The 16615-nt window shown below is 52.0% G+C and overlaps 1 protein-coding gene across 1 annotated transcript; it reads left to right on the top strand.

Moving 5' to 3' along the window:
• The first annotated feature begins 210 nt into the window (after positions 1-210).
• Positions 211-15471, top strand: LOC131589497 (calcium/calmodulin-dependent protein kinase type IV-like). Its single transcript, XM_058859063.1, has 11 exons — positions 211-320; positions 3760-3838; positions 4141-4203; positions 7359-7441; positions 7533-7605; positions 9031-9121; positions 9212-9286; positions 11745-11820; positions 11908-12034; positions 13899-14051; positions 14428-15471. Exons 1-11 carry the CDS (start codon positions 223-225, stop codon positions 15469-15471), a joined length of 1962 nt encoding a protein of 653 aa, XP_058715046.1. The 5' UTR covers positions 211-222.
• The last annotated feature ends 1144 nt before the right edge of the window (positions 15472-16615 follow it).

Genomic DNA, 16615 nt, shown 5'->3' with positions numbered 1-16615 from the left:
TTATCTCGGAAAAGGCATCGTACGTGCCGGGTGGGACGGGGATTTGTGGCCGTAATTCCATGGCGCTCGATAATCCCGAGCGCTGGTTTTTCCCGAGCCATCTGGGCACTCCCGGCAGCGCGGGGGGGATTGGGTGGGGGTGATTCAGGGGGGGCTGCGGTGATCCATGCCGGGGTCTCCCCTTGCCAGCAGCTGGCGGCAGCTCGCAGCCCCCAGCCCACCATGCCGTCGTCCAAGAGCGGGAGCGAGTTTTGGATCGATGGATCCCACCGGGAGGCGGCACTGGAAGATTTCTACGTCGTGGGCCCCGAGCTGGGACGGTACCGGGCGGGGAGAGAGAGCAGGGAGGGGCTGGGAGGGGCAGGAGCCCCCCCGGGGTGGGAGAGGGTCCTGGATGGGGCAGGGACTGGGCTGGTGGGGAGGGGGCTGGAGGGAGGCAGGAGGGAGGGAGGGAAGCAGGGGGGGATGGAGGGACGTGGGGAAGGGTGGAGGAATATGGAGGGGATGGATGGGAGGGTTGGAGGGATTTGGGGGCGGTGGTGAAGGAGAATGAGGGGTGAAGTGATGCAGGAAGGGAGGGACAGATACCGAGGGGATGAGTGGGTGTGGGAGGAATGGATGAGGAGGGATGGAAGAACAGAGTGATGCAGGAAGGGATGGACAAGCTGGGGAGATGAATGGGTGCAGAAGGGCTGTGGAAGGACGGGAGGATGGATAAGGGGGATGGATGGTGACAGACCCTCCCCTCTGGTGTAACCTGGTGCTTGGACTGTGCTGTGACGCTGCTGTCAGGGTCTGGGAGCGCTCACTGGGGGTCTGCAGGTCGGGCCGGGGGTCCCTGGGCCTGTGGAGCTGGATATTCCTCATGCCCATGGCAGTGGGACCGTGGGGAGACCCATCTCCCCTCTGAGCACCCCGAGGCTCCGGGGACGGGCAGTCAGGGTCCTCCCTGCCAGGCAGCACCAGCCTCCACAAAGATTCCCAGCTCTGGACTGGGCTTGGAGGCCCCATCTGAGGGCTGGGATCCCGGCTGAGGTGTCCTGGTGCCCCTCAGGCAGGGGGAGCCGGGAGCCTGTGGGGGGAATTTTGGTGATCCCGATTGTGGGAGCTCCGGGCTGTGCCTGTGGGAGGAGGCAGCGCTGCCTCAGAGCCCTGACTCTGGAACAGGTGGATTTGGTGCTTCAGGCTGGGCCAGCCCCGGCTGCCACTGGTTTTAAATCCTCAGAGAATCCTAAAAACCAGCAGTTTTGGTGAAAGCAGGAATTCAAGGGTTTATATCGAGGTGTGGCCGCATCAGCAAAGCCCTGCACAGAGGGATGTAGGACAGAAGAACAGACCTGGAGCCCCTGGAATGAATTCATCCATCCATCCATCCATCCATCCATCCATCCATCCATCCATCCATCCATCATCCATCCATCCATCCATCCATCCATCCATCCATCCATCCATCCATCCATCCATCCCTCAATCCATCCATCCAGTTTCAGCACCAGATTTAAATCAAGCTGGTCTCAGTCCTGGAGCCTCCCACTCACGGTGTTGGGACCCGGCTGGGATTTGGGCTGTGGGAGCCCACTGGCCGTGCACAGCTCTCCCTTAGAGCTTCTCCTGGCACGGTTGGAGCCGGTTCTGTCCAGGAAACCCCAGGGAGCAGGAGAGGGACGGAGGGAGCCGGGCAGGGATGTGGGGACAGCGGGGAGGACCCAGCCCGAGGCTGCTCCCGGCTCTCGCAGCGGCCGCACGTTCCAGGCTCTCGGCAAATCCCATCGTTCGACATTTTCCAGTTCATCTGGGAAGCAAATGCAATTATCTCCCATCGCAGGCAAGGCTGATTGGGGATATTTATTTGAGGCCTTGAGCGGTGGCTGCGGGGGCCGAGGTGTGGCGAATTCCAGCCCGGATCCGAGCGCTGCCCTAATTGGGGACGCGTGAGGGGCAGCGCCGCGGGCACAGCGGGCACAGGAGCCACCCCGAGCCCTCCTAAACACCGAGCCGAGCGCTCCTAAATGATCTCGTTAACGACGGGAATCAGGCTGGGAATTGTCCGTGCGGAAAAATGTACAGGGAGGGTGAGAGGCGACAGATCCTGGCTGGGATTCAGTCGTGGAGAGGGGGTGGAAGGTCCTGCCCCGTGTCCAGCCCAGCTGGGAAATTCCAACAATAACCTCGTGGCTTCTCCCTCTGGATGAGCGTTGTGGTCGCAGCAGCAGCGATGCCATTTTGGGGTCAAATTGCAGCTTTTGCCTGTTTTCCTGAGCTGGAGCAGGTGGTGGCCGCCTCTCCCCGCCCCTCCCAGCCGCAACAATTCTCCAAATCACTTTTGAAGTCTCATGGAGAACGTTTGGCGAAAGGGAGGAAATGTTTTGAAGCTGGGCAGGGTTGGGGTTGCTCGGTGCCAGGTGGATGCCGCAGCATCCTGGAGGAAGCCGGTACCCGGCGCTGCCGTTGCCATGGGAACGCCGTTCCCAAATTCAGCCGGATGAGTTGCAAAATCTGCTCGGGGCTTGAAGACAAATCCTTCTTTCAGGAGAGCACCCGGGAGCTCGGGGGCTGCAGCGAGGGGGGGATGTTGGTGGGCTCAGGGGAGGTTTCGATGTGAAATTCGGTGGTTTTGGGGATCTGATCTTGTCGGGCACCTCCAGGCACAGCCTGAGCTCCCTCCCAGAGGGCGGCGAAGCCAAAGTGCGGCAAAACGCGGCCGATTACCCGGGGGCAGGAATTAATCTGCTCCAGGAGCCAGGCAGGGAGATGGAATTGCAAATGAGCCCCGGAGCTCTGGGCTGATTTCACCGTCCAGCGCTCGGGAAACGCGATTAACTCGAGCCGAGGTGGCTGAGGGGCACGGAGGGGACGCGGCGGTGTCACCTGGCAGGAGCTGTCTGGTGACATCGGGATCGGCCGGGATGGGACCCCGGCAGTGTCGCTGCTGTCGCCCAGAGGCTGCGAGCGGGGACACGGCGGCTCCGGCCCGTCGGGAAAGCCGCTTAAGGATTTAAACCCCCTGTAGAAGTCGGGTTTAATTAAAATAGCCTCAGCCGGGAAGGATGCGGGAGAGGGGTGCAGGAGGAGGGGGGTGCGGGAGAGGGACCCATCAGGAGGGGGTGCAGGAAGGGGATGAGGGGTGGGGATGAAGGAGAGGGGTACAGGAAGGGAATTCAGGAGTGGGGGGATGCAGGAGGAGGATGCTGGAGGAGGGGGATCTGTGAAAAATGCGATCCAAGAAGAGGGGGATGCAGGAGGAAGGGAATTCAGGAGCGGGAGGATTCAAAAGGAAGGGAATTCAGGAATGGGGGGATTCAGGAGGAAGGGAATTCAGGAATGGGAGGATGCTGGAGGAAGGGAATTCAGGATGAAGGGAATTCAGGATGAAGGGAATTCAGGAGTGGGGGGATGCAGGAGGAAGGGAATTCAGGAGCGGGGAGATTCAGTAGGAAGGGAATTCAGGATGAAGGGAATTCAGGAATGGGAGGATGCAGGAGGAAGGGAATTCAGGATGAAGGGAATTCAGGAATGGGGGGATTCAATAGGAAGGGAATTCAGGAATGGGAGGATGCAGGAGGAAGGGAATTCAGGAATGGAGGGAAGCCGGAGGAAGAGAATTCAGGAGGAGGGAGATCCATGAAAAGCAGGATCCATGAAGAGTGGGATCCACACTGAGCTCCCAGGGCCTGGCACTGCCAAAGGTGCTGGTGGGGGGCACAGGGGGAGCGGGACCCCCAGCTCTGTGCCAGCCTCACGCCCTCCCTGCCCTCCCAGGGGAGCCACCTCGGTGGTGTTCAGCTGCCAGGAGAAGGGCACGGGAGCTCCCTACGCTGCCAAGATCCTGAAGAAAACGGTGAGCGAGGCAGGAGAGGGGCTGGGGAGGGGAAGGGGGAGCATCAGGGAGCCTGGGGGGCAGGGCTGGGGCTGTCTCTCCTCCCCTGCCCCTCGGAACCAGGATGGGGCTGGCACCGGGCACCGCTCCCACAGCCTGGGGGTCCCACGGGGACAAAAGCGCTGGGATTTGGGATTGGGGTGGGCCCCGGGACAGATTTGGAAATGTGCTGGGGGTAACAAGGGGGTCTCTGCGGGGTGGGGAGCCGGGGCCAGGCCTGGCAGCGCAGGTGACACAAGCTCTGTGCGGGCTCTGCTTCCCAGATCGACAAAAAGATCGTGAGGACGGAGATCGGGGTCCTGCTGCGGCTCTCGCACCCCAACATCGTGAGTAGGAGCCTCGTGACACGGCTGCCACCTCCCTTTGGGTCGGGTCCACGGCTGCTGGGGACGGGTTTGCCCTTAACTCAGCCCAGTGCTGAGGGAAGGGCTGGAATGTCCTTGTCCTCATCCCAGCTTGGTGCAGGGTGAAGGCACCACCCCATGGAAAACCCTTCCTGCACCCCATGGAAAACCCTTCCCACCCCATGGAAAACCCTTCCTGCACCCCATGGAAAACCCTTCCTGCACCCCATGTCCCCTTCCTGCACCCCGTGTCCCCTCCCTGCACCCCGTGTCCCCTCCCTGCCTCACCGACAGTGTCCAGGTGATTCCCCACTCGCTGCCACCTGAAATTCCTGGTCCTTGCAGCTGCTCTGAGCTCCCAGCTCTGATACCCAAGGCCAAGGACCCCCCCGTCCTCCCCCTCCCCACGCCCTGGCTTGAGATTTCCACCAGGCAAGCAATTTCCATCACGGAGATCAAATGAATCCCAGGAAAATTGTGTGTTTGTAATGAATCCTGCCAGGGGAGATAAAAGGGGAGGCTGAGGCTGCGGGGGCTGGGGCCGTTCCCTTGCTCAGCTCTCCGGGGAAAACGGGAGCTCCAGGGGCCTCCGTGCCCCCCACATCCCAAAAAAGGCTCGTTCCCGACTGTGTGGTTCCACTGGGAAGTGGCAAAAGGATCCTGGAGAACACCTGAGTTAAGGAAATGACACAAAAAAACCACCTGGGAGCTGCTGTGGGGCTGAGGGGCCCTGCTCTGGATGGGATTGTGGTCAGGACATTGATGGGACATCGCTGGGACATCGCTGGGACATCGCTGGGACATCCCTGGGACATCACTGGGACATCGCTGGGACATCACTGGGACATCACTGGGACACCCCTGGGACATCCCTGGGACATCCCTGGGACATCGCTGGGACATCGCTGGGACATCGCTGGGACATCGCTGGGACATCCCTGGGACATCCCTGGGACATCGCTGGGACATCGCTGGGACATCCCTGGGACATCCCTGGGACATCGCTGGGACATCCCTGGGACATTGCCTTGCCACTGGCTCTGCTGCCCAAGCCTCAGCATCCCTCAAACCCTGGACACGGCTGCTCCCAGCCCATCCTCGGAGCTTTGCTCTCTGGAGAAGCCCCAAACCCTTCATGCAACAGATGAAGCCAAGAGAAATCTCAAACATCCCCAAAACCAGAGAGAAAATGCTCAAAGCACTGGGGGCAAGTCATCTCTAAACCTCTCAGCCAGCTCGACGTGGGCCCGTTTTGGGGTGTTGCAGTGTTTTGGGGCAATTTGGTGCTTCAACCTCTTCCATGGAGAAATTTCCCCTCATCCCAGGACATCTGGGCAGACCCAGGGATAACAGCCAGGATGGGAATCATCCGCTCAGAGCAGCCCAGGTGAGGCCAGCGTGGATGGGAAGAGGCTCCTCTCTGATGTGTTATCAGGAACACCACAGAAAATCCAATTTCTGCCCTCCCCTTTCCTCCTGGGAGCCGTGGAGGAGGATCCAGCCCAGTTTGAATATTTAAATCCCCGAGGTTTCCGTGGGGTTCTGCTCATCCCGAGTTCAAGTGATGTTTGAAGAGGAGCTGCTCTGCTCCATTATTGACGCCGGCGCCGCTATCGTGAGGCACCGACCTCGGCAGAGGCTGATAATAGGATTGTAAACTTTTGAAGTTAATAGGAAAATTATAGTGCTCCGTGTATTATTATAATGCAATAAGCTGCCACATAGTGTCTCTCACCCCGCGGGGGATCACGGCTTGTCACCCAGCCTGGGAAGGGAATGATTAAAGCCCCATGAAATTCGTGGTGTCACAAAAGTCTTAAGAAGCATGAAATTCTTGGGTTTCGTTTTTTTTTTTTAAATAAAAAAAAAAAAAAAAGGAAAAAAAAAAAAAAAAAAGGAAAAATTGCATTTGGACGTCGCTTTAAGAGAGAATTGTTAATTCCAGATGGGCTGTGGAGGCACAAAGGGCTCGTGTGGGAGCCGAATCACAAAAAAGTCTGGAGGAAAACAGGGGTTTGGTGCCTCTTGTGCAGCAGAACAATCCAAGGGATGTTTCCAGATGGATCCCAGAGTGGCCGTGACCTCGCAGGGTGTGTCCGGCTCTCCCTCATCAGGATCCATCCCCTGGGACCGGACAGAGGCTCCGAGGTGCCCATGGAGCAGCGAAATTCAAATGCTCTCGAGGGGCTCTGATAAACCAGCTGGGAGATGTGAGGATGATCAAGGCTCTGCACATTCCCAGACTCATCTTTAATCCGTGTTAAGTGAGCGGGGCTGCTGCGGACAGTTAAAAAAATTCAGGTGAAAACAAATCAAGAGTGGGGAAAAACCAAATGGAGGAGGGAAATGTTTGCCCTGAAATGACCCTTTCCCCCCTCCCTGGTGGTCACAGCTTCCCCCTAGCAGAGTTGGGATGCATTCCCACATCCCTTATCCCTGTATCCCATATCCCATATCCCACATCCCACATCCCATATCCCATATCCCACATCCCTGTATCCCATATCCCATATCCCATATCCCACATCCCATATCCCACATCCCACATCCCACATCCCATATCCCATATCCCATATCCCATATCCCATATCCCATATCCCATATCCCACATCCCATATCCCATATCCCACATCCCATATCCCACATCCCACATCCCATATCCCATATCCCATATCCCTGTATCCCATATCCCATATCCCATATCCCATATCCCACATCCCATATCCCACATCCCATATCCCATATCCCACATCCCATATCCCTGTATCCCATATCCCATATCCCATATCCCATATCCCACATCCCATATCCCACATCCCATATCCCATATCCCATATCCCACATCCCATATCCCACATCCCATATCCCACACCCCATATCCCTGTATCCCATATCCCATATCCCATATCCCATATCCCTGTATCCCATATCCCATATCCCATATCCCTGTATCCCATATCCCACACCCGTATCCCACATCCCTGTATCCCATATCCCATATCCCATATCCCATAACCCATATCCCATATCCCACATCCCATATCCCACATCCCACACCTCACATCCCATATCCCACACCCCACACCCCACACTCCACCCCCCCCACATCCCCAATTCCCTCCTGTCTCCCTTCCCAGATCAAGCTGAAGGAGATTTTCGAGACGCCCTCGGAGATCGCGCTGGTGCTGGAGCTGGTGACGGGGGGAGAACTCTTCGACAGGTACGGATCCGCTGCAGGGGGATGGATCCCAGTGGGATGGGGGAGGAGGAGGAGGAGGATGGAGGGGGCTGAAGGCTCCGTGTGCCCCCAGGATCGTGGAGAGGGGGTTCTACAGCGAGCGGGACGCGGCGCACGTGGTCAAGCAGATCCTGGAGGCTGTTTCGGTACCGTGACCCTGGGACAGCCCCGTGAGGGGGTCCTGGGGGTGCTTTGGGGGTGGCACTGGGGGGGCTGCACCCAAATGTCCCTGGGGAAAGGGGCCTGGAGCTGTCTCGATTCCAAATATCCCTGGGGAGACATGATCAGAGCTGTCCCATTCCCAAATATCCCTGGGGAGAGGCACCCAGAGCTGTCCCCATCCCAAATATCCCTGGGGAGAGGCACCCAGAGCTGTCTCAATCCCAAATATCCCTGGGGAGAAGCACCTGGAGCTGCAGTGATCCCAAATATCCCTGGGGAGAGATGCTCAAAGCTCCCCCCATCCCAAATATCCCTGGGAAGAGGCACCCAGAGCTGTCTCTATCCCAAATATCCCTGGGGAGAGGCACCTGGAGCTGTCCCCATCCCAAATATCCCTGGGGAGAGGCACCTGGAGCTGTCCCCATCCCAAATATCCCTGGGGAGAGGCACCTGGAGCTGTCTCAATCCCAAATATCCCTGGGGAGAAGCACCTGGAGCTGCAGTGATCCCAAATATCCCTGGGGAGAGATGCTCAAAGCTCCCCCCATCCCAAATATCCCTGGGGAGAGATGCTCAGAGCTGTCCTCATCCCAAATATCCCTGGGGAGAGGCACCTGGAGCTGCAGTGATTCCAAATATCCCTGGGAAGAGGCACCTGGAGCTGTCCCCATCCCAAATATCCCTGGGAAGAGGCACCTGGAGCTGTCTCGATCCCAAATATCCCTGGGGAGAGATAATCAGAGCTGTCCCATTCCCAAAAATCCCTGGGAAGAGATGCTCAAAGCTTCCCTTATCCCAAATATCCCTGGGAAGAGGCACCTGGAGCTGTCTTGATCCCAAATATCCCTGGGAAGAGGCACCTGGAGCTGTCTTGATCCCAAATATCCCTGGGAAGAGGCACCCAGAGCTGTCTCTATCCCAAATATCCCTGGGGAGAGGCACCCAGAGCTGTCTCTATCCCAAATATCCCTGGGGAGAGGCACCTGGAGCTGTCTCTATCCCAAATATCCCTGGGGAGAGGCACCTGGAGCTGTCTCTATCCCAAATATCCCTGGGGAGAGGCACCTGGAGCTGTCTCTATCCCAAATATCCCTGGGAAGAGGCACCCCGAGCTGTCTCTATCCCAAACATTTGTCCACTTGCCCTTGGCCTTCCAAAGGCTCCGCTGGGAGAAGATGGATCCGCCCTTGGAGGGGATGAAGGGGAGGGAGGAGGAAGGTCAGGGCTGCTCTGCATCCCAGAGTTTCCATGGCAACAGGAGGCTTTAAAAAACGCCAACTCCTGATTGGAAACTGTTCCCGAGTTGGTCCCGAGTTTGTGACAGGTCCCCAATCGCTGCTGCCACCTCCCAAATTGTGTCCCAGGCCGTTCCCGTCCTTTGCACATCCCGTTTTCCCTTTTTTCCGCAGTATTTGCACAAGAATGGAGTCGTGCACAGGGACCTGAAGCCGGAGAACCTGCTCTACGCAGACCTGTCCCCCGATGCACCCCTCAAAATCGGTGCGTTGGGGACCCTGGAGGGGTTGGGGACCCTGGGGGACCCCTGAGCCCCTCCCTGATGGCAGCGCCACTCCCTCGTGTCCCTGCAAGGTGACTTCGGGCTCTCCAAGATCGTGGATGAGCAGGACACCATGAAAACCGTGTGTGGGACACCGGGGTACTGCGGTGAGCGAGGGGGAAACCGGGGAGAGGGAAATGGGGACAGGGGGGACATTCTGGGGACGGGGAAATGGGGACAGGAGGGACATTCTGAGACAGGAGGGACATTCTGGGGAGAGGGAAATGGGGACAGGAGGGACATTCTGGGGAGAGGGAAAGGGGACAGGAGGGACATTCTGGGACAGGAGGGACATTCTGGGGAGAGGGAAATGGGATGGGAGGGACATTCTGGGGAGAGGGAAATGGGGACAGGAGGGACATTCTGGGGAGGGGGAAATGGGATGGGAGGGACATTCTGGGGAGAGGGAAATGGGGACAGGAGGGACATTCTGGGGAGGGGGAAATGGGATGGGAGGGACATTCTGGGACAGGAGGGACATTCTGGGGAGAGGGAAAGGGGACAGGAGGGACATTCTGGGGAAATGGGGTCAGGAGGGACATTCTGGGACAGGAGGAACATTCTGGGGAGAGGGAAATGGGGACAGGAGGGACATTCTGGGGAGAGGGAAAGGGGATGGGAGGGACATTCTGGGGAGGGGGAAATGGGGACAGGAGGGACATTCTGGGGAAATGGGGACAGGAGGGACATTCTGGGGAGGGGGAAATGGGATGGGAGGGACATTCTGGGGAGGGGGAAATGGGGACAGGAGGGACATTCTGGGGAGGGGGAAATGGGGACAGGAGGGACATTCTGGGGAAATGGGGACAGGAGGGACATTCTGGGGAGGGGGAAATGGGATGGGAGGGACATTCTGGGGAGGGGGAAATGGGGACAGGAGGGACATTCTGGGGAGGGGGAAAAGGGGACAGGAGGGACATTCTGGGGAGGGGGAAATGGGATGGGAGGGATACTCTGGGGAGAGAGAAAGGGGATGGGAGGGATATTCTGGGGAGAGGGAAAGGGGATGGGAGGGATACTCTGGGGAGGAGAAAATTGGGAATGGGAGGGACATTCTGGAGAGGGAAAAATTTGGAATGCGAGGGACATTCTCGTGAGAGGGAAAGGGGACAGGAGGGACATCCTGGGAAGGAGAAAATTTGGGATCGGAGGGACATTCTGGGGAGAGGAAAGCGGGATGGGATGGACAATCCAGGGCATTTTCCCTGCCTGAGGCCCAGCACAACTCGGTGCAGGGATGGCTGGGGCCATGACACATTTGGCTGGCACAAAGCCACATTTATCCCTTTTTTCTCCACATTTGTCCCTTTTCCTCCACATTTATCCCTTTTTTTTTCATGCTTATCCCTTTCTTCTCCACATTTATCCCCTTTTTCCTCCACATTTATCCTTTTCCTCCACATTTATCCTTTTCCTCCACATTTATCCCTTTTTCCTCCACATTTATCCTTTTCCACCACATTTATCCCTTTTTCCTCCACATTTATCCCTTTTCCTCCACATTTATCCCTTTTCTTCCACATTTATCCCCTTTTTTCCTCTACATTTATCCCTTTTCTTGCATATTTATCCCTTTTCCTCCACATTTATCCCCTTTTTTCTCCACATTCATCCCCTTTTTTCCTCCACATTTATCCCTTTTTTTTCATGCTTATCCCTTTCTTCTCCACATTATCCCTTTTCCTCTACATTTATCCCCTTTTTCCTTCACATTTATCCCCTTTTTTCTCCACATTTATCTTTTTCCTCCACATTTATCCTTTTTCCTCCACATTATCCCTTTTCCTCCACATTTATCCTTTTCCTCCACATTCATCCTTTTTTTTCTCCACATTTATCCTTTTCCTCCACATTTATCCCTTTTTTCTCCACATTTATCCCTTTTCCTCCACATTTATCCCTTTTCCTCCACATTTATCCCTTTTTTCCTCCACATTTATCCCCTTTTTTCTCCACATTTATCTTTTTCCTCCACATTTATCCTTTTTCCTCCACATTATCCCTTTTCCTCCACATTTATCCTTTTCCTCCACATTCATCCTTTTTTTTCTCCATATTTATCCTTTTCCTCCACATTTATCCCTTTTCCTCCACATTTATCCCTTTTTTTCTCCACACTTATCCCTTTTCTTGCACATTTATCCCTTTTCCTCCACATTTATCCCCTTTTTCCTCTACATTTATCCCTTTTCTTGCATATTTATCCCTTTTCTTCCACATTTATCCCCTTTTTTCCTCCACATTTATCCCTTTTCTTCCACATTTATCCCTTTTTTCCTCTACATTTATTCTTTTCCTCCCCATTTATCCCTTTTCCTCCCCATTTATCCCCTTTTTTCCTCTACATTTATCCTTTTTTCTTCCACATTTTTCCTTTTCCTCCCCATTTATCCCTTTTCCTCCACATTTATCCCTTTTTCTCCACATTTATCCCTTTTCCTCCCCATTTATCCCTTTTCCTCCCCATTTATCCCTTTTCCCCACACCTGCCTCTGCCCAGGGGGGTTTTTCTCTGCTGGGACCCCCCCACCGTGGGTGTATTTGACCCCCAAACTTTCTTTCCAGCCCCCGAAATCCTGCACGGCTGTCCCTACGGGCCAGAGGTGGACATGTGGAGCGTGGGTGTCATCACCTACATCCTGTGAGTGTCACAGCCAGGGGACACTGCTGGCTGTCCTGGGGGTGGCAGGGTTTGTGTCACCGTGTCCCACGGCTCTGTCCCCCCCAGGCTCTGTGGCTTCGAGCCCTTCTTCGACCCTCGTGGGGATCAGTACATGTACAGCCGGATCCTCACCTGCGACTACGAGTTTGTGTCCCCCTGGTGGGATGAGGTGTCCCCAAACGCCAAGGATTTGGTGAGCCAGGCAGAGCTGGGGCTTGGGAAAATGTACATTTTTAAAAAAAATTATTTTATTTTATTTTATTTTATTTTATTTTATTTTATTTTATTTTATTTTATTTTATTTTATTTTATTTTATTTTATTTTATTTTATTTTATTTTATTTTATTTTATTTTATTTTATTTTATTTTAATTTTCCTTTCCTTTCCTCTCCTCTCCTTTCCTCTCCTCTCCTTTCCTCTCCTCTCCTCTCCTCTCCTCTCCTTTCCTTTCCTTTCCTTTCCTTTCCTTTCCTTTCCTTTCCTTTCCTTTCCTTTCCTTTCCTTTCCTTTCCTTTCCTTTCCTTTCCTTTCCTTTCCTTTCCTTTCCTTTCCTTTCCTTTCCTTTCCTTTCCTTTCCTTTCCTTTCCTTTCCTTTCCTTTCCTTTCCTTTCCTTTCCTTTCCTTTCCTTTCCTTTCCTTTCCTTTCCTTTCCTTTCCTTTCCTTTCCTTTCCTTTCCTTTCCTTTCCTTTCCTTTCCTTTCCTTTCCTTTCCTTTCCTTTCCTTTCCTTTCTTCCTTTCCTTTCCTTTCCTTTCCCTTCCTTTTATTTTTATTTTTATTTTTATTTTTATTTTTATTTTTATTTTTATTTTTATTTTTATTTTTATTTTTATTTTTATTTTTATTTTTATTTTTATTTTTATTTTTATTTTTATTTTTTAATTAATTCAGTTTTATTTATTCATTGCATATTATTTCTTTATTGATTTATTATCATTTATTATTATGGTTATTATTTCTTTAATGATTTCATTTTTATCCCTTTATTTATTAATTCCTTTATTTATTTACGACATTTTGATTGCTTATTTTGTGATTTCATTTTTATCCATTTATTTATTAATTTCTTTAATTCTATTTATTTATCACATATTTTTATTATTTATTAATTATGTTTATCTATTTATTACAAATTTTAATTTATTACAAATGTTCATTTATTTATCACTATCTTCATTACTGATTTTGCTTATTTTATGATTTAATTTTTGTCTATGTATTGCATTTGTTTCTTTTTATTTATTAACCACATATTTTCATTTTGATTTCATGCATTTCATGATTTCATTTTCATGTATTTACTACATGTATTTATTTAATTAAATTGATTAATTTCTCACACATTTCATTTTTAATGTGAATTTATTATTTATTTATTGTGATGTACTCTGGCTTTCTTTAATTCCCTTTATTTATTCCTTATTTTTAAGATTGATTTTACGATTTATTATAATATATATTCATATATAATATAAATTATATATTTATTATAATGCTTTCTTATTTTCCTCTGAGTTACTTCCGAATTACAAAACAATCCAAACAATCCAAATAATAGTAATAATATAATATAATATAATATAATATAATATAATATAATATAATATAATATAATATAATATAATATAATATAATATAATATAATATAATATAATATAATATAATATAATATAATATAATATAATATAATATAATATAATATAATATAATATAATATAATATAATATAATACAATATAATACAATATAATACAATATAATGGAATATAATATAGTAATGTGCAAATATATATAATGTATATATAAGTATACAATATTGAATAATATTAAAATATAAAATGTTAAATGTTAAATATGATAATAATAGTAATAGTAATAGTAATAGTAATAGTAATAGTAATATAATAATAGTAATTATAATAATGATAATAATAATGATAAAATAATGATAAAATAATGATGATGATGATGATAATAATAATAATAATAATAATAATAATAATAATAATAATAATAATAATAATAATATCCAAACAACAAAAATCTTGGTGCTTTCAGGTGAGAAAATTGATTGTTTTGGATCCCCAGAAGAGGCTGACGGTTCAGCAGGCCCTGGAGCACCCCTGGGTCACCGGGAAAGCAGCGAAATTCGCTCACATGGACAGCACACAGAGGAAACTGCAGGAATTCAATGCCAGGAGGAAGCTGAAGGTGAGGAGGGACAGGAGGGACATCTGTCACCACTGGGGACCTGTGACAGCACCGGGGACGTCCCCACCCGCGGCCTGCAGGGCCTGGAGAGAGCCTGTAAAGGCAAAATTCTGCCGAACACCCTCTTGGCATGGCCAGGAAGAGTTTCCAGCTGTGCCAGGGGATTTTTGGGATGGGTTTTAGGGAGAGGTTCCTCCCTCAGGGAGTGTTGGTGGCGCTGAATTCCCTCAGGGAACGCTCCCGGCCCCGGTGCTGCCACAGCTCCAGGAGGCTTTGGGCTGGGATTGTTGGGCCAGGCCAGGATTTTGGGCCCAACAAAACATTCCACCATTTTCCAAACATTCCACAATTCCCTAATTTTCTTTCTCTGTCCCAGGCTGCCATGAAAGCCGTGGTGGCCTCCAGCCGCTTGGGCAACCACGGCCACCACGACTGCTCCCGCAGCGGCCGCGCCCAGGGGAGACCCCGAGGCCTGGCCCGGCCCGTGGGGACCGGCGGCCCTGAGGCCAACACGGAGCTCGGCGTGTTCCAGAGTGACAGTGACAGTCACCACCCTGCCATGACACCAGTGACCATGTTCCAGAGTGACAGTGACAGTCACCACCCTGCCATGACACCAGTGACCGTGTTCCAGAGTGACAGTGACAGTGACCACCCCCCTGTGACACCAGTGACCGTGTTCCAGAGTGACCACCCTGCCATGACACCGGTGACCGTGTTCCAGAGTGACAGTGACAGTCACCACCCTGCCATGACACCGGTGACCATGTTCCAGAGTGACAGTGACAGTGACCACCCTGCCATGACACCGGTGACCGTGTTCCAGAGTGACAGTGACAATGACCACCCCGCTGTGACACCGGTGGCCACGTTCCAGAGTGACAGTGACAGTGACCACCCTGCCATGACACCGGTGACCGTGTTCCAGAGCGACAGTGACCACCCTGCCATGACACCAGTGGCCGTGTTCCAGAGTGACCACCCTGCTGTGACACCAGTGGCCACGTTCCAGAGTGACCACACCACCATGACACTGGTGACCACGTTCCAGAGTGACCACCCCACCGTGACACCGGTGACCACGTTCCAGAGTGACCACCCCACCGTGACACCGGTGGCCACATTCCAGAGTGACCACCCCACCATGACCCCAGTGGCCGTGTTCCAGAGTGACCACCCTGCTGTGACACCAGTGACCACGTTCCAGAGTGACCACCCTGCCGTGGCCCCGGTGCCCATGTTCCAGAGTGACCACCCCACCGTGACACCGGTGGCCACGTTCCAGAGTGACCACCCTGCTGTGACACCAGTGGCCGTGTTCCAGAGTGACCACCCTGCTGTGACACCAGTGACCACGTTCCAGAGTGACCACCCCGCCGTGGCCCCGGTGGCCGTGCCAGGTGCCGGCTGTGACAGTTAGCGGGCCCAGAGCGGTGACACCGCCGAGCCTTGGCCGCTGCCGGGGGTCCCGAGAGCCCCGAGCCCGTGCTCTGAGCTCTGGACCATCCTCGTGTCGTGTCCTGTCACCCCCTGGTCACTGTCCCTGTGTCTGTGCCCGTCCAGCTGAGGGGACGAGCCGGTGACTTTCTCTTCCCACTCCGCAGCACTTTGGGCCGCTGTGGCTTGGGAAGATCCCAAAAAACGAGGAGCAAAGAGCAGAAGTCAGGATTTCTCCCACCTTTCCCTGCAAAGGCAGCCAGCTGTCTTTAAGGGGTTTCTGGAAATAATCCTGGTTTGGATTTTCTTTTGGATTTTGCTGCTGTAGCTGTGACAGCTCCAGCGCTGTCACCAGCCCAGCTGTGGTGTTGCTGCTGTTTTAGGAGGGGTTTTAGGAGCCTTTGACCCCAAATGTTCGATTTTCTCCAGAGAACAGCCCAGTGCTTCCCTTATTCCCAGGCACAACCAGGTTGTGTTTTTTTGGGTGTGTTCCCCACCTTCAGCTTTGTGGATCCCTGCTGGTGCTGGTGGCACTGGGAATGCTGGTCCAGCCTCCCCTCAGTGTTCCAGGTCAGGATTTACATGATTTTAACACAGGAATTTCCACAATTCTTGAATATCGTGAGATTTTTGCCACGTAACTGCTGTTCCCTGAGAAAGGACGATGAGTTTGTATCTTTTTTAATTTTTATTTTTTAATGAAATCAGCAGGCAAACTTCTTGAAAAGGATTTTTCTAAAAGGCAGGAAACAGGATAAGCATTTTCAGATTTTAATACAGAGCAAGTGAGTGGACAGCAAAAGCCATATTCCATGTGGGAATTATGTGGAGCTGGTGGGATCCTGCCAGGTTTGAGCCCTGAGGCAGCAACCATGACCTGAACCCTCACATTTTGGGCTTAGAATGGTGTGTTCAGGGTAAAAATCCCACCTGGAGGAGAATAAATTAATACAGGAGATTCATTCCACCGGGATGGGGACAGAGAATCGAGCAGCTGGGACAGGAAGGGGGGAAAAAACCCCAAAATTGGATTTTTTTCCAAAGGTGACGCAGCGGTGACGGACCTGAGGGTGACAGAGCAGGCTCAGGAGGTTGAGGTGAGAGCAGGAGGAGGAAAGAAGGATTTA

The sequence above is a fragment of the Poecile atricapillus genome, chromosome 28 (assembly GCF_030490865.1).
Source record: "Poecile atricapillus isolate bPoeAtr1 chromosome 28, bPoeAtr1.hap1, whole genome shotgun sequence".
Taxonomy (NCBI): domain Eukaryota; kingdom Metazoa; phylum Chordata; class Aves; order Passeriformes; family Paridae; genus Poecile; species Poecile atricapillus.
This window is presented reverse-complemented; position numbering and strand designations above follow the sequence as displayed.